Source organism: Penaeus chinensis, chromosome 8, assembly GCF_019202785.1.
Source record: "Penaeus chinensis breed Huanghai No. 1 chromosome 8, ASM1920278v2, whole genome shotgun sequence".
Lineage (NCBI taxonomy): Eukaryota > Metazoa > Arthropoda > Malacostraca > Decapoda > Penaeidae > Penaeus > Penaeus chinensis.
In genome coordinates, this window is record NC_061826.1 from 9732607 (window position 1) to 9751268 (window position 18662).

Genomic DNA, 18662 nt, shown 5'->3' on the forward strand with positions numbered 1-18662 from the left:
TAAGTTATTATAATAATAATTTATATTATCCTCGTTATAATCTAAATAGGTTAAATACACACAGTTTTCTAGGTCAGCAGTTATGGGCAGCTTTGGGCAAGAAAATACATAAACATTCCTAATCTGATACAATTTCTTATCAAGGTAATCTAATTCAATATGAATCGGTTCACACTCTATTTTTCGCATACACACACACACATAAATATGTAAATATATATATATATATATATATATAGAGAGAGAGAGAGAGAGAGAGAGAGAGAGAGAGAGAGAGAGAGATAGAGAGAGAGAGAGAGAGAGAGAGAGAGAGAGAGAGAGAGAGAGAAGAGAAAGAGAGAGAGAGAGAGAGAGAGAGAGAGAGAGAGGGAGAGAGAAATAAACTGATAGATAGGTAGATAGATAGATAGAGAGATAGATTAAATGATAGAAATATATATTTTTCCTTGTCCCTCTATCTCCTTCTCTTTCTACTTCCCTTTCTCCCATTATACATTAACAAAGTCTAAAATTACAGTAACCTTTAAAAAATCAAACAGAGTGAAATATTTTAAAGCATAACACGCATGGGGTAATTTATAAACAAAATTAAACAAACAGCCTGTCACACACCCAGAATAACAATTCTAACAATTGTAATAAACTTAATTGTTATTTAGCTCAAGGTCAAAGTCGGTCCCATAACCGAGTGGGTGTAGGGGCCCATGTCCGTAGAGAAAAAGGAATACTATGCAGCTGGATGATACGGTAGGGTGGTCATTACCTTCCAGCTCTTACTTTGACCCCAGCATGCGAACCTGAAACCATGCGACCTTGACCCCAGTATGCGAACCTGAAACCATGCGACCTTGACCCCAGCATGCGAACCTGAAACCATGCGACCTTGACCCCAGCATAAGAACCTGAAACCATGCGACTTTGACTCCAGCATGCGAACCTGAAACCATGCGACCTTGACCCCAGCATGCGAACCTGAAACCATGCGACTTTGACTCCAGCATGCGAACCTGAAACCATGCGACCTTGACCCCAGCATACGAACCTGAAACCATGCGACTTTGACTCCAGCATACGAACCTGAAACCATGCGACCTTGACCCCAGTATGCAAACCTGAAACCATGCGACCTTGACCCCAGCATGCGAACCTGAAACCATGCGACCTTGACCCCAGCATAAGAACCTGAAACCATGCGACTTTGACTCCAGCATGCGAACCTGAAACCATGCGACCTTGACCCCAGCATGCGAACCTGAAACCATGCGACTTTGACTCCAGCATACGAACCTGAAACCATGCGACCTTGACCCCAGCATGCGAACCTGAAACCTTGCGATTGTTAACTCCAGCATACGAACCTGAAACCATGCGACCTTGACCCCAGTATGCGAACCTGAAACCATGCGACCTTGACCCCAGCATGCGAACCTGAAACCGTGCGTTTGCAATGCCAGCGCTCTGTCACCGAGTTATGTCACCTCTTCGCTGCTGGATTGAAACCAGATCTGTAATTGTAGGTCACCAGGTCACGTTTTCAGGTGTTGGTAGGAGTCATTTCCATTGTCCCGTAGGTGCTGTTCTCGCTGTCGTGGCAGGAAACTGTGCTGTTGCCAGATGCTGCTTCGTCTTTCGCTGACGCCGCTGTAAGTGAGGAAGAAGTCCGGCGTTAATGTGAAGTGTGACTTAGATATACTTAGGGCGTTGTTAGATTATTAGTAAGTATGTTTTGGATATACTTAAGGCGTTGTTAGATTATTAGTAAGTATGTTTTGGATATACTTAAGGCGTTGTTAGATTATTAGTAAGTATGTTTTGGATATACTTAAGGCGTTGTTAGATTATTAGTAAGTATGTTTTGGATATACTTAGGGCGTTGTTAGATTATTAGTAAGTATGTTTTGGATATACTTAGGGCGTTGTTAGATTATTAGTAAGTATGTTTTGGATATACTTAAGGCGTTGTTAGATTATTAGTAAGTATGTTTTGGAAATACTTCAGGCGTTGTTAGATTATTAGTAAGTATGTTTTGGATATACTTAAGGCGTTGTTAGATTATTAGTAAGTATGTTTTGGATATACTTAGGGCGTTGTTAGATTATTAGTAAGTATGTTTTGGATATACTTCAGGCGTTGTTAGATTATTAGTAAGTATGTTTTGGATATACTTAGGGCGTTGTTAGATTATTAGTAAGTATGTTTTGGATATACTTAAGGCGTTGTTAGATTATTAGTAAGTATGTTTTGGATATACTTAGGGCGTTGTTAGATTATTAGTAAGTATGTTTTGGATATACTTAGGGCGTTGTTAGATTATTAGTAAGTATGTTTTGGATGTACTTAGGGCGTTGTTAGATTATTAGTAAGTATGTTTTGGATATACTTAAGGCGTTGTTAGATTATTAGTAAGTATGTTTTGGATATACTTCAGGCGTTGTTAGATTATTAGTAAGTATGTTTTGGATATACTTAGGGCGTTGTTAGATTATTAGTAAGTATGTTTTGGATATACTTAAGGCGTTGTTAGATTATTAGTAAGTATGTTTTGGATATACTTCAGGCGTTGTTAGATTATTAGTAAGTATGTTTTGGATATACTTAAGGCGTTGTTAGATTATTAGTAAGTATGTTTTGGATATACTTAGGGCGTTGTTAGATTATTAGTAAGTATGTTTTGGATATACTTCAGGCGTTGTTAGATTATTAGTAAGTATGCTTTGGATATACTTAAGGCGTTGTTAGATTATTTGTAAGTATGTTTTGGATATACTTAGGGCGTTGTTAGCTTATTAGTAAGTATGTTTTGGATATACTTCAGGCGTTGTTAGATTATTAGTAAGTATGTTTTGGATATACTTAGGGCGTTGTTAGATTATTAGTAAGTATGTTTTGGATATACTTAAGGCGTTGTTAGATTATTAGTAAGTATGTTTTGGATATACTTAAGACGTTGCTAGATTATTAGTAAGTATGTTTTGGATATACTTAGGGCGTTGTTAGATTATTAGTAAGTATGTTTTGGATATACTTAAGGCGTTGTTAGATTATTAGTAAGTATGTTTTGGATATACTTAAGACGTTGCTAGATTATTAGTAAGTATGCTTTGGATATACTTAAGGCGTTGTTAGATTATTAGAAAGTGTGACTTAGATGACGTTGGTAGGAAATGTGACTTGCATATGCTTCAAGGAAGAAGTACACTTTAAAGATGTAATTAGTAACAAACCGCTGCGGATACAAGAAAAACCGCTGAAACCGCTGCGAATACAAGAGATATTATGATGAATAAGGCTGCAGTACTTTCGACCTTCCGCGTGATGCTTAAACAATTGCAGCAAGTAGTTCTCTATGTGCTGTACCGTTTCTTCAGGAGTGAGCGAACGGCAGGTGTTACCCTTGATTACTGAGGTTATTGAGAAGGATATATACTTTGTGAAGAAAGTGTTGTATTTTTGTTGTCGGAAATTTATCTTTCTTTGGGTGAACCGTCATGATTAACTCTTATAAGGCGTTGTAACTTGTCGTTGCTACAGAGATTAGTTCCCGACAAGGTACAGCTGTTGCCATTTTCTCTTTAGATCAATAGTTTATGCATGGTGGATAAAACAAGGGAAAGTTCGTTGTGTATTAGTATAGTATATGTGATGTGCTGATCTTAGAGAGGCTCCCTTTTGTATACCACCACGGACTGCAGTATTTAAGATCAAAGGAGGAATAAAGGAACAATCGCTCTTTAAATCGTAATTTGGCCATACACAGGCACGCAGTGCACACACACACACACACACACACACACACACACACACACACACACACACACACACACACACACACACACACACACAAATCTCATCCAAGCCTCACCTGCCCGCCTTGTCCTCCAACCGGCGACGCAGACGAAAGCCAATACGAGCAGTAGCGCCGTCCCTACGACCCCGAGCCCGATGGTCAGGGCGGTACACCGGTTTTGGTCTTTGGGTTGATTAGGACCCACGCCTGGAAGGTTTTGTTCTGGCTCTGTAGGTTTCACGCCTGGTAGGCTGAGGTTCCGCTGTGGCTCTGTAGGTTTCACGTCTGGAAGACTGAAGTTCTGTCTCAGCACTGGCGCCTCGGCTGCAAATTTCATGTAGCTTGGTGAATTTCACAACTGAATTTTTCGTCGAAGGTGATGCTATTATGCACCCTTCTATTTACAATCAAATGTATATAATAAGATAAAGATTTCTTTTCACTTCTAGGTATGATTATATTATTGTAAAGCAAGTCAGAATCATACTTACGAAAATACCCAAGTGATCTACATGTCAGGTAATAGACCAATGACTGGCTTGAAATAAGGAAACTGCTTGAACCCGATCTACCTATCAAATGGTCTGCGTCCCCAAAATGAAAATAAGTTTTACATACGGGACTGTACGATTCACAGTCACCAGTGACAGTACCCTGAAAGAGACGGGAGTATTAGGCTTACTCATACGAATGCTATATATTAGTGTACGCATCTAGGAAATCATGCAGTGAAGCAAAGGTCAAACACGAAATCCTAAAATGTGTGTTGAAATAGTAATAAAGTTAAATGAGAGAAAGAGAAGATATTATACGTGGCTTTTGCTTTTTTGTTTTTGCGTACAAGTGATTGGAAACGCTAATAATAATATAGCAATATTGTGTGTGTGTACTGTAATTCCAGATTGGGAATGAAGGGTAAAGATTTCTGCAACACTTTTATGTGGGATTATCAAAAATTATAAAGGCGTATCAGACATGTGCAGTTCTTGAATCACTACAAACCGAATTGTTAAGTGATTCTTATCTAAGTAAAAGAAGAGACACCCTCTGTTGGATGTTTTATGCACGACCCCTTAGATGGTGGCTACAGAGTTGATCCTCGGCTAACCTTATTTGAGGAAAAGGATAAAGCTCGGATTTGACCATTAGTCAGCAACTGACATTTCTTTTCTGTGCTGACAGGTTCTCCTTCGTCAGCAGCAACATTGGTTTGTCATCTCACACCACAATTTGGTTAACATCACTGCCTACACGTCTTTACTCTGCTTGTATAAATTATCGTGGAAAGGGAGTGATAACAGCGAGTACCACGTGCCTGAAACTGAAACCAACGGGATGGTCGGAGAGAATTTAGAATGTTAGGAACATGCAATGAAAGAGGTAATGACATGGTTGGTGAATTGTTGGGTAAAGACAGTTCCAAGTCGTCATGTCACTGGGTAAAGGTAAAGCAAACGGGGAGATTAGAACAAGAGAAAGTCAGATCAAAATAAATTGCAATAAATAGGGATAGGAACGGGATTCAAAGCAAGCATCACAACCCAAAAAACAACAACCTTCATTTCTTCGTCTCGAGCAAAAGAAAGATCTTGACTCAATCCTGATCTCCAGCCTTAACAAAAGACGAGTTCGAGTATACACAGTATGCTAAGAATTTATATTGAATGTGAAAGGTTAAACCCAGAATGGTGAATGAAGTTGCAATATGAAGAGGACTGTTGAGGAGCTGTTGAAATTAATATTGTGTTGGAAAAGTTATTTTCGTTGTTTTGTTTTCATTTTCATTTTCATTTTTATTTTCTTATTCTTTATTATTACTTATTTTTCTTAATTTTGACACATCATACCGAATCCATCGATCGATTTTCCCCATATGACACCATAAAGCTGTGCTTAAGTATGGGGTGATATGCAAATGCATTTGTCCGCTTCTATAATGAACAATGGCTCCTCAATTTGCCTTGACTGTTATTTCCACATTTTAACAATTAAGCTTAATCTCATTTTTCAATCAATTCTTATCTCCTTTTCTTCAATCGTTTATTTATTTCTTATCGCATTTGGCAAGTCGTTTCTCATTTCACAAAGAAGACCTACCGAGTTCAGGAATGCCTCCACTGATATATAAATTCTAAAATAGTCCTACCCAGTACATACTTAATAAGAAAAGAACAAAATCTGTGCCGAAGCCCGGACGCGCTTCTTTCACCGTTGGCCCATGGAACTTTTACTAGTTTGACTCTATAGTCCGAGAGCAGTTCATAGCTCCTACCAGTAGGCCGATCCACCGTTGACTGCTTGGTCTGATATCCTAGTAATCAGCTACACAAGCCTCATATGCTAAGTTCTCTTTTTTATGACTTTACCACAAGTATGTACCAACTTAGCAGGTTCTGGCAGACCTCATAAGCGAAGGGGTTCAGCTCACTGCCAAATGCTTCAAAAGGAGCCACTAAGGTTTCTAGAGACTATAGATAAATGGCAACATCGTCTACAAAGATAAAGTCGGTGACCAAGCGTTGCTCCACACTAATTTTGGATAATAACTCTACTCATAAACTAGTTTATGCAAATGGTGAAGAACAGTCAATAATTCACAGATGAAAAAAAAACATACCTTATCATATTTTACAGCAAAGTACCAGTGTAAGGCTTGCTAATAATCTAATCATATTTGTCGGAATTCCTTTCAGTCTCATGATTTCTGAATTATTCATGATGGATGAAGTTGAATGCCTTATTGAGGTCAATGTCAACAGTTTCTCGTATGGATTACAAGGAATGTATTCTGGTTTCTGATGTCTCAGCAATCGGGTTCGTATCTCAGATGAGTAAGCACCTTGTATGGTTTGCTGAGTAGTTTAATGTCTCTGTAATTGCTGTAGTCACATTGGTGTTCGTCTTCTCCCCTTCCAGAGGGTTTTGACCACACCCTTCCACAGCTCCAGGGGGATGGTATCAGACTGCCAGTATGCAGGCCCCAGGCCACGGATTTACCATCAGGTTCAGCAGTGATGCCAATAATACCTGCCGCTTTGCCATTCTTTAACCTAGATATCGCCTTATTAACTTCCTCACTAACCCCAAGGGACATTCTGCTTCCAGTCTGTGCACCTGAACTATCCAATGGCAGTCACTGGATGGATTGTTGTTGTTTTTTTCTATACAGAGTAGCCATCTTCAATCTGTGAACAGTAGCACCGAACTCCGCACTCCAGTAAACCAGCAATTATGGAAATTCCTTATATGAGTGCAAAGATGCCATCGGTCTCCTTAGCAGTCTTACGAAAGGAAACTGCCTAACCCCTAACCACCTAACCAGCTCAGCCACAGAGGCAAATTTGACGTAGAAAATTTCTTTCACATAAAGTTTACACATGTCGGTACATGCACGCTAACTGTCTACAGTCTCAGAGCATTATGCGCTCATCGACCTAGAGCAACCTTTACTACCGAAGTCCTGGCTTCATCGCTGCAGCTTGACAAGTAATAGGTGAAACCATTCTTGCTAATCGTGCTAATCTCCCCGACTGAGAGGACACTCACCTTCACCTTCAACTGTTTCAGTTCCTTTGTCACAAAGTAAGGAGAGAGAGAGAGAGAGAGAGAGAGAGAGAGAGAGAGAGAGAGAGAGAGAGAGAGAGAGAGAGAGAGAGAGAGAGAGAGAGAGAGAGAGAGAGAATTATATATCACATACCTGATGGTACACTCTCCCTATGTAGTATACATATGCTTCATGTAGGCTTAAATCAAAACTTTCCATAGGCTTGGAAAATGTGATTTGGAAGCGAGTGTTCTGTTTTTCGCTGATAAAAAAAATGTAGATGTTTTCCCACGTAGAGTTCACTTCAACCGAGCGGTTGTGAGTGGTCGATGCCCATTCATTGCATGCTTGTTTAAAGGAAAGAAGAAAAAGAGATGCCATCAGTAAAATAACGATATCTATGGTAACATAATTGACCATACTATTATCATTACTTCTTATAATACTGGCAATGAAGATGGTAGAAATGATAGTAAAAAATATCATATTAATCATAATACTAACCATGATAATGCCAGTGATAAGAAAACTAATAATATAGGAGAACTATTATGATTAGGAATGCATCAAATATACCCTTGGCAAATAGTACCAGTAATAATACGATGTACAATTATTATCGGTAACGATTTACAGTCTTTACTAATGTTTACTAATTATTAGCTTACTTAATCAGGAACCACTGTCAAGTTTACAATCATGAAATTTCGAAAAATAATGTACTGACACCATTCGTAACATCACATCACGTCACCCGCGCTATATATTCGCACCATTCAGCACATCATGTCACCATTCCGTCCCGCGGCATATCGCGCTGAGTCACACTACACCGTCACGTCACGTCACGTCACTGTTCCGTCTACAGCTTTGTCCAGTTCCCGCTGATCCCAAAAGCAACCATGACCCTCATACGTTTGGCCTGAAGAAACTGGCAATAATTGCACGGTTGATAGATGAAGAGGAGCATATCAACTTTAAAAAAAAAAAAGTATGTTGATACATATTGCTCTTAAATTTTCCTTCAGTATTTCCTAATACTAAGATTCAAATTTCACTACTGGTTAAAAAGGACAGAGAAAGATCTTATCAAGAACAAGGTAATTCCATCACAAGAAAGGTTGGTTGTATATTTAGAGTAACATCACCGTCACGTCATGTCAAAATATTTTCGGAAAGAGTCCGTGGTGGGACGTGATGTGACATGACGATGATGTGTGAATTTGCCTATTTGTTTGTCTGGAGGAAATTTTGACATGGCGTGGTGTGATGTGACAGTGCAATGTAAATCCGTCCCAAGGTGATTATCGGCGCAGTCACGTCAAAACACTCTTGGGAAGAATCCGTGATGTGGCGTAATAGTGCCGTGACGTGAGGAAACAGTGTAGTGTAAACCAATATCTATAGAACTGCAAGCCCATTTTGTAAACTTGGAAAAAAAAAAATGACGCGATGTGACGGGGAGTAGTCTGAATCAGTCCTAAAACGATCCCCAAAATAAAGAAGCTCCACTCCCCAGCTTTGTGGTAAAAAAAGTAGTATTTCATACACAATTCTCAGTCATTTTCCTTCTAAAACAAGGGAGTTCTAACAGAGGGGAAACCAGCTTAACCTACCCATTGAATCAAGTTACTGATATCACTAAAGTCTCAACATTAAACAGCCTTGACAAGCATTATTTTCTGTTGGAAATAACTGTGGTAGGTTGCAAGAGTTGTGGGGAGGGAGGAGTGTGCAACGAGTGTCTCCTCCGTTTAACCCTCAGTGGTAAAGGTTCAAAAATATATATTCAGCGTACAAATCGACCCTTTATTTTAGAGAGATATTTGTAGGCTTAGAATGACTTATATATGATACAGATTATGTAAGCTAACTTGTCATTAAACCTCCCTTTTCAAAGATCACAGTGAGAGCGAATATCAATAAGAAAAAACAAAAAAAAAAAAACAATAACAATTTCGAAGCCTCTTCCTACGGAGTGCTCGGAACAAAGTCAACAAGAGGCTTTATCGGCAGCGTCAAATACTTGCAATTATTTCAAGTCATTGGGGGAGGGGGGGGTGTAGCATTGAGACTGTCAGGCGTAAAAAAAAATTCGAGTCAAATCCTAAAACAATCCCATTGTAATGAGGAAGTTGTTTAACAATTCAAGGGAATTGAGGAGGGAAAATTAAAGGTTTTGCAATCTCTAATACTTTTAATATTTTATTTAGTTTAGTTATTTCATGGCTCGACATGCCATGAAATAACTTGAAAATAACAACAACCATAGGTATTTGATAATCGAATATACTACAGTGTATAAGTTTCGAAGAAAAAACTTTTTGAAGATCGAGCATTTTTCAAACATTTATCCTGTGTCATTTTCCTTGCAATCTAAGAATAAAAATATCGTTGTTATATATTAAGCAGTAGCCTTATCATAACGACTGTAACATCTGCAAATTCTTGCAGTTCTTTGAAAAAAATTTTGCTGCTGATTTAAAGTGATTTAAAGCTCCGCCTACACAGACGTAAAGCTTAAGCTCCGCCCACACAAGCGTGCCAAATCTGTCAATTCATTGCCGAATGGTTAATATAACTAAATACTTATCTTTCATTTTGTAACTCTTCCTTTTGCTGGCAAGCCTACGTGCCATGGTGCCATAACGTCCATTTGTAGAGGGCAATCACTCCCATGCCGTTATTGCTTGTGTAACATACCGATTGCGGGTATGATCTTTATCCTTATTATTATTATTATTATTTTTTTTTTTTTACATATAGTTCTTTAGTAGATATCTCTAAGAATCTCTCGATACCTGATGGGTTTGAAGATGAAAACTGGTTCTAGAAAAAAAATGTTCATAGTTATCCTTATTTTTTCACAATTTTACATGAAAACAGTAATAGTAATGATGATAATAATGACTAATAAAACAGAAACAAGGTAATATTTTAATATTTGTAGAGCTGCCTATCTTGCTATCTATCACAAGGTATACAAATTCGAATGTATTGTGTTTTTCATCTATCTGCCTTTTGAATAAATTTTAAAAAACAAGTAATATATTTATTATTCTCGTGTTTTTTTATTTTATTAATAATAATAAACTGTGTCTTACGAGTTTAACGACAAGCGATATTAAGAAATTCAAGCAATTATTTATCACCCATTTATTACTGCTGCCTGTTTTGTCAAATTGCATTACGTTTTATTAACTTTTTGGATCTTGAAAATAAAAATTATACCTTTCTACATACTCTTATCCCATTCTCACACGTTTCATTACAGAATGCCTATTAAATACTCCTTAAATGGGCAAAAGGAAGAGTTACAAAATAAATTATAAGTATTTTGTTATTTTACCTATTCGGCCATGGGTCACTTACAAATCAGCTGCAAAAATATTTAAAAAACTGCAAGAAATTGCAGATAAAGCAGTCGTTATGATGAAATTCTTTTAACGTCACCCATGATGGTTGCTACTGTCTTATAACAACGATATTTTTATTCTTAGATTGCAAGGAAAACGACACAGGATAAATCTTCGAAATCTTATACACAGTAGTATATTTGATAATCAAATACCTATGGTCATTGTGAATTTCAAATTATTTCATGGCGATTTTCTATGTCACTTCATAATAACGTATTACAAAATTATTCCCAAGCCAAATGGAAATATGAATTAATGCCGTATCAATTATTAAGTAAACTGTTAATGATACTCACTGCTGGTCGAAGTAACCAACTTTGCCGTGAGCAGAACCAAAATATGAGTATTCATCTTCGCTCCGTAAAGATAACTAGCATCCCTCTGTTGTTTGAGTCATTATAATAATACAGTTTGTACACTTGTGTGATTCTGACATTTGACATAAATCTTATCATGGCGTTTCCGTTATTACGCAAGGGTATACTGTTTGTCTGTATGTGACTTTAAGTGTGTGTGTGTGTGGGGGGGGGGGGGTGAGTGAATGTGTGTGTGTGTGTGTGTGTGTGTGTGTGTGTGTGTGTGTGTGTGTGTGTGTGTGTGTGTGTGTGTGTGTGTGTGTGTGTGTGTAGTTCACAGCCTAAGAGACACGGTCATGCATCTTCGGTACTTTTCTGTAAAATAGTTCTCTCTCTTTCTTTCTCTCTCTCTCTCTTTCTCTCTCTCTCTCTCTCTCTTTCTTTCTTTCTCTCTCTCTCTCTCTCTCTCTCTCTCTCTCTCTCTCTCTCTCTCTCTCTCTCTCTCTCTCTCTCTCTCTCTCTCTCTCTCTCTCTCCCTCTCCCTCCCTCCCTCCCTCCCTCCCTCCCTCCCTCCCTCCCTCCCTCCCTTCTTCCCTCTCCCTCTCCCTCTCTCACCCTTTGTGGATTCAGTATTGTTTTTAACTACTGGAACTGGAGCTTCATTATGACACCGTTCTACCTCAATCTTTGTGGATTCAGTATTGTTTTTAACCACTGGAGCTTCATTATGACACTGTTCTACCTCAATATTTATCAGATCTGAAAAGCCTTCTAATGAATATCACTTATTTTTTATCTATATATATATATGTGTGTAATCAATAAAGATATGTTCAGTCATATATTATTACCATCCATGAATTATTGATATTGTATATTTAGTGATGTATGTGTAGTTACTTTTTGTTTCGTCTACCACTTTGTTTTCTCCCAACTCGTCTCTGTGTCACAGCTCTCTTCTCTGCTCGGCGTCCTATTATGTAGGAATGACAAAATGGGATGATATTAAACGTCCTTTTATATAGGAATGACAAAATGGGATGATAGTAATCACTAGGTACAAAGAGAACTTAGTCTGATGTGGTAAATACACTTACAAGTTGGCTAGAGTTCCTTGGTCCGCCGCCTTGGACTCATTACACCGTTTTCATCTAACGAGGTCCTAGAGTCAACAATGATTCGCAATTCACTCAATTGATGTTCCAAGCTGAACTGCCTTAAGGGAGGGTAGACCTAAGGTTGCAGGGTCATTGCAGAGGGCTGGTTGTTCGGTTGTATGATAGGGTTAGTTTTAAAAGAGGGTTTGGTATTTTGGTAATTATCTCGAGTTAAAGTAGCCAACACGATCGTTCATTGGTACAGTACTATTTTCCTAACATAAACAACTTCTATGCCGACGGCCTCACTACAACAAAACTTATTTTGTGGTTTTAATCCTCTAGTGTTTCTACAAACATAAGTTCGGGGAGCATTTCAGCAATCAGTGCTCTAAACATGGCAAAATGAGATTGCCACTTCCTGGCAGATAACATATGCCTCTCTGTCTGTGTCTCCTCTCTTCTTCTTCTTCTTTTTTTTTTCTTTCTCTCTCTCTCTCTCTCTCTCTATATATATATATATATATATATATATCTTCCTTTTATTCTTTCTGTCCCTAATCTCTCTCTCTCTTCTCTCTGGTGTGTGTGTGTGTGTGTGTGTGTGTGTGTGTGTGTGTGTGTGTGTGTGTGTGTGTGTGTGTGTGTACGTACATGGGTTTCAAAGGTTCTCTTGATATGACAGAGACTCCTACTAGTTTGATGGAAACAGCGATGAGTCCTACGACTTTGACTTCTTATTGACATTAAGAGTAGAAAGATCAGAGCACACAGAGATAAATACGCACTTCGTAAATGGGTCCTGCATCTTGGGTGCGCGATGGGTAGCAAGAGCCGATGCCGGCTGAAGTTCACACAATAGTTTGCCTAGACAGCGAAGGTCGAGTCATAAAATAGCCCAACTCTACCCACTACTCTATCACGCGTGGTTTCGGTTAAGAGTCGCAATGTAAAACTTGTTTTTTTTTTTTTCTTGCGACCGTCATATTGCAAGGCCACCGACTTCAGAAGGTCTAGAAGTACTCCTCTCGACCTTGCATCCTTCCACGACATTCCAGTACCCATGTTTGTTGTTTGTTTGTTGGATTTCTTGGCTATCAACCAGCGGCATGTGGCCAAGGTTATTAAGCCAATGGATCCTATTTATTCTATCAATCTATATAAGGTCATAAAGTTTTGTCTCCCTTAAAAAAGTGATTACTTTACTGATGATCTTTTCGTCATCTGATAGAAGATTTGATGTAGTAAAATCTTTGTTTTTTATTCTTAAATAGTTTCTGAGTGGCTGTCTATGGATTTGGTATATTGGGCATATTGTCAGTATGTGGTTTAGTGTTAGGGTGGTGGTGCATTGAGGGCACTGTGGAGGAAAGGTTCTTTCTATGTAGGGAGTGAGGTGGGTTATTCTGGTGGCATTGACCCTTAGGCGGGCCAAAACCACCTCCTCCCTTCTGTCTTTCCTGTGGGATGTGTCCAACAGGTCTATGGTTGGCTTCGTTTTGTTTGTGAGTTGGAGGTTGGTCCATTCACTTTGCCACAGGAGATGTATTTTTGCTTTTATAAGAGACACAAAACACCTGAGATCTGTACGAACTATGGTAGTGTCCAGATCGCCAGTTGACCCGGCTAGTTTGTCAGCCTGTTCATTACCATGGATACCAGAGTGACCTGGTACCCATATCAGTTTGATTGATTTGTTGGCACCGTGTAACTTACGAATGATATTACCCAGCAGTTCATTTTTAGTGGTTTCTAAGGATTTAATAGCTTTAAGTGAACTTAATGAATCGGAAAAAATGACTATTCTATCGTGGGTCGTCGATAGTGCAAAATCTATGGCTTTATCAATGGCAAATAGTTCAGCAAGAAAAATCGATGTATGATTCGGCAATCTAAACTTTAGGTCACATTCAGTAGACCATACACCCGCACCTACACACTCATCTGTCTTGGAGCCGTCGGTATATATATGAAAAAAAGATAGATGTTTAATAAGGATCTCTCTGAACCTCTGGCGTACCTCACCCTCCGGCGCCATGGCCTTGGCTGATGGAAGCCAGGCTTCCATGATAGAAAAATTGGGGGTTTCCCATGGCGCTATATTTGACTGAACCAGGGTATCGATGGTAGAGAGATCTATACCGACTTTCTCGACGAGGTCGTGGAGTCTCGTGGCAAAGGGCCTAATGCCTCCATTGCCATTAGGGTGGCTCGGGTCTCGAGCCACCTTTGCGGCATAGGTCAGTGCTAACTGGCCGCGTCTGAGTCGGAGGGGAGGTACTCCTGACTCCACCTCAAGACGCTCGATCCGAGTACATTTTAGGGCTCCAAGACACACACGCAAACAAGCATTCTGAACAGCATCCAAACCTTTCAAACTTGTTTTCGATGCCGAGCCATACACGATTGACCCATAATCTACTTTAGACCTAATCAGGGCTTTATATACCATTAGCAAAGACTGTCTATCAGCTCCCCATTTATTACCAGAAATGCACTTAAATAAATTTAGTGCTCTTTGACATTTATTTTTTAACTGACCAATGTGGTCTTTCCAATTGAGTCTACTATCAAAAAGTAGCCCAAGAAATCTTGCAGAATTTTGAATAGGTATTGGGTGGTTGTCTAGAGTTAGCCTGATGTTCGGCTTCCTCCTATGTGAAAAAATTACCCCAATACTCTTTCTAATGGAAAACTTAAAACCCCACTGGAGGCCCCAGTTATGAATCATATCCAGTGCCAATTGGATGCGATTTGCTGAGAATTCTGCATTATTGCTGGAATGCCATAATGCACAATCATCAGCGTACAGTGAGTATTTAAGATTCCGAGGAGGAGCTGGTAAGATGTCATTGATCATACATAGAAATAGAGTTGGTGACAAGACACTTCCTTGTGGGACCCCGTTTGCCTGGACAAAAATGTCCGAAAAAGTGACATTGTCAGAAAACAATTTGACAGAAAACGTTCTGTCAGAAATGAAGTTTTGAATAAAACAAGGCAAGTTTCCACGTAATCCGAAAGCATAAAGTTTTCTGAGTAGGCCATATCGCCATGTCATGTCGTAGGCTTTTTCTATATCTAAAAATACTGAAATCAAAAAATCTTTTTTGGCAATTGCCTCTTGAATATGACTATCCAGCTTTACTAGTTGATCGAGAGTTTGGCGTCCCTTTCGGAAACCGCACTGCTCGTCAACTAGTAAATTACTGGAATTTAAAAAATGCAATAGCCTACTATTAACAATTCGTTCCATGACCTTGCATAAGCAACTTGTCAACGCAATTGGGCGGTAGGAGATGGCAAATCTGGGATTACCCCCTCCTTTCAATATGGGAATGATGTGGGCAAAGTGCCATGAGTTTGGAAAAGTGTGGCTTTTCCAAATTTCATTGTACACTTCTAGCAACTTAATCATGTCATCATGATTAAGATGCTTTATCATCTCATATCGAATCTCATCGGGGCCTGGGGATGTTCCTCTACAGGCTTCTAGGGCTCGGACAAGCTCATTCATTGTTAGATCTTGGTTGTAATCAAGTTCATCTCCTGTGGCAAAGTGAATTGGTTGCAGCTCAGCCGCTTCCTTGATGGGCAGGAATGCGTGATGATAGTTTGCTGAGCTGCTTGAATGAGAGAACTGCCTGGCGAGTGCATTAGCAATGTCTCTAGGGGAATCGATGTTATTTCCCTCTTCAATGATGTTATTTATTTTAAAAGATGTTTTTTTCTTATTGAATTTATTAACAGTGGACCAAACCTCTGATATTTTTGTATTGCTGTTTATTGTAGAGACAAAGCTCCGCCAGGAGTCTCTTTTTGCTTGTCTTATTACTCTACGAGCCCTAGCTCTTGCTTGTTTGTAGTTGCAAAAGTTCTCATTAGTGATGTTATTTTGGAAAAGCCTGTAGGCCTTATTGCGTCGGCACAGCGCCCTGCGGCAATCTGGTGTCCACCATGGAACTCTATGCTTAACGCTATCTGTCGAAGTTTTAGGAATGGATAGCAAAGCTGCTTCTAAAATCGAATTCTGAATATTGTTTACTTTATCATCAATGGTTTCTCCAACAAGTTCGAGCTTGACGCTCCTTGTGAAGGCGACCCAGTCTGCTTTTTTTACGTTAAATTTAGGCGCTGAAGGCGTTCTCACTGTGTCGCATGAATATTTAATCAAGATAGGAAGATGATCGCTTCCCAACGAGTCGTCAATGGTGTGCCACAGGCACTTGGCTGCTACTGATGATGAGACCAGTGATATGTCTATAAAGCTCAAATTCCCGGTATTATCGTCCACCCGCGTGGGACTACCATCATTCAGAAGGACTAAATCAGACTCGTTAATCAACTTAACTACTTGCTCACCTCTACCATCCACCCGTAGGGAACCCCATAACGTATGATGAGCATTAAAATCACCTAAAATTACTTTATTTTGTGGCAGACGTTCCTGAAGAGCAAAAAGCTCATCATAGATTATCACTTTATCAGGCGGACAGTAAACTGAACATATAGCCAGATACGTGCCATTAATTTTTACTTTGCATGCGACAAACTCCAAAGTAGAATCAATAGTCACTTCTGTAAAAGGGAGGCTTTGGTGGATGTACATGGCGACTCCGCCTCCACCCCTACCCTCACGATCCTTCCGACATAAATGGTAGTTCCTGAGCGATACGACCTCGTCAGAGACGAGGTTTGTCAAATGAGTTTCTTGGAGAACTATAATATCGGGAGCATAGGACGAGGCTAATAATTTAAGGTCGTTTACTTTAGATCTAATACTTCGACAGTTCCATTGTATAATGGTTGACGCGATGATTACGTTTTATGGGGTTTGGAAGTGCCTTGTCCACCAGTTTTTATTTTCTTTTTATGGGAGGGAGGCGCCTCCTCTCCCTCGCTTCCCGGGGACCTCTCACGGGATGGTTTGGAGACAGAAGCCTCCATGTCCTGCACCTCCTGGCGAGGGAGACGACTGACAGACTGCGACCTGCTCCTCTCTCGAGAAACCGATCGCGAGCCAGACGAAGTCCTCACAGGAGTAGCCCGGACGGGAAGGTGCGCTCCGGACTGCGATTCGGTATCTTCCTCCTTATGATGTTTTGGCTGGGTTGATGCAGCCATTTGGTCGACTAATTTTATCAGTTGATATACTTTAATGTTTAGTTCTTTAACGGTTTGTTTAAGTTCAGCAATTTCCTTATCCTTGGCTGCAAGCTGCTGACTGACATCACTTGCACTAGAGGTGTTGTTAGTTACTGCTGCAGCATAGGAAGTATCGGGTTTGTGTGTCAAACTTTCCACTTTCCTCTTAGCTTCAGTATAACTAACTTCATGCTTTCTCATATATGCCAATGTTTCAGTCTCCTTCTTCAGGATGCTGCACTCGGCAGATCCTGAATGATGGGGACCTTCACAGTTAGCACATTTGGAAATTTTGCTAGTACATGTGATGGTGTCATGGGCTTCAGCACATTTCCGGCAAACGAATTTTGATGAATCTTTGTCAATACATCTTAATGAGGTGTGTCCGAATTTTTGGCATCTATTACAATGCATTGGCTTTTGGACATAAGGTCTTACTTGAACACGTTCATAACCGACATTGACATATTCTGGGATTTTATTCAAAGCAAAGGTAAAAAAACACAGTCCAGTTTTCGTTCGTACATTCCCGTCCTTCTTGGTCATACAATGAACGTCCACTACGTCTTGGTCCTTCATGCTCTCAAGAATTTCACTTTCTTCCATCGTCCTCAAATCCCTGTGAAAGATTACTCCCTTACAGGTATTTGGGCCAATAGGAATAGTTACTTTAACTCGAAGATCATGAATTTGCGTCAGCTTAAGTAAATCCTTAATCTGGGAGTTGTATTGTACTTTTACAAGGAGGCTTCCATCTCGCAATTTTTTGACAAAATCAAAATCGCCGTCCACTTGACCATCAAGGACCTTTTTGATGATAAAGGGGTTTACGTTCATAAGCGACTGATTTTCGTTCACGCATTTTACATTCGCGAACCTTGCATTCTGGGTGGGGATTTTGAAAATTGGTCGTCTCGTCTTGTCATTAGTGGGGGTACCATTGTTCGTTGTCAGAGAGTGGTCATGAGTCGCCCCCCCTCCTTGAGGAGGAGAAGGGGTAGCCGGGGAGTCATTCATTCTGGGTATCGGACCAGGTCCGACCCCTCTGCTCAAAGTCGTAGTCCTGAAGGGACAAAATACCTCTTAACTGTTGTTATCAACCTAACTGCAATAGCTAAGAGAGTGGATCAGTATTTCGTCCTCTACCCCCTCAGTGGAAGCCTGGTTGCGTTCTCCAGTACCACAGAGGGATCGAGTTATGTGTGGGACACTTCCTTACCGCCGAACTTGCCTAGGCGAAGGACGGTAATTCAATGCCCACCCCCCAAGCGAATACGGGAGTTCACGAGGAACTCCGGTAGGCTCAGGAAAGTCACATGTACCCATGGTCTATACAAGTACTTAAATAGACTTTGCCTGCACCTACACGAATA

The 18662-nt window shown here is 39.9% G+C and overlaps 1 protein-coding gene across 4 annotated transcripts; it reads right to left on the minus strand.

Annotated features, from left to right (window-relative positions):
- Positions 1-367: 367 nt before the first annotated feature.
- On the minus strand, positions 368-11136 carry LOC125028282. Of its 4 annotated transcripts, none has more exons than XR_007115104.1 (6): positions 11048-11136; positions 7486-7679; positions 4280-4442; positions 3864-4112; positions 1436-1641; positions 368-1329 (listed from the first exon to the last, which is right to left on the minus strand). XR_007115104.1 is itself a non-coding variant. In XM_047617723.1 (5 exons), exons 1-5 carry the CDS (start codon positions 11100-11102, stop codon positions 1535-1537), a joined length of 768 nt encoding a protein of 255 aa, XP_047473679.1. In that variant the 5' UTR covers positions 11103-11136; the 3' UTR covers positions 1337-1534. The 4 variants fall into 4 exon arrangements, 1 of the variants encoding a protein (XP_047473679.1); XR_007115105.1 differs by having other exon boundaries at positions 368-1252; positions 1429-1641; XR_007115103.1 differs by having other exon boundaries at positions 1401-1641.
- Positions 11137-18662: the final 7526 nt, after the last annotated feature.

Excerpts from the sequence above, each read along its gene's own strand:
- LOC125028282 (XM_047617723.1), bottom strand. The coding sequence starts at position 11,102 with ATGAATACTCATATTTTGGTTCTGCTCACGGCAAAGTTGGTTACTTCG. Across the intron at positions 4,443-7,485 it reads TAGGGAGAGTGTACCATCAG|GGTACTGTCACTGGTGACTG; the intron begins GTATGTGATATA and ends CGTCTCTTTCAG. Across the intron at positions 4,113-4,279 it reads TAGATCACTTGGGTATTTTC|CCGAGGCGCCAGTGCTGAGA; the intron begins GTAAGTATGATT and ends TGAAATTTGCAG.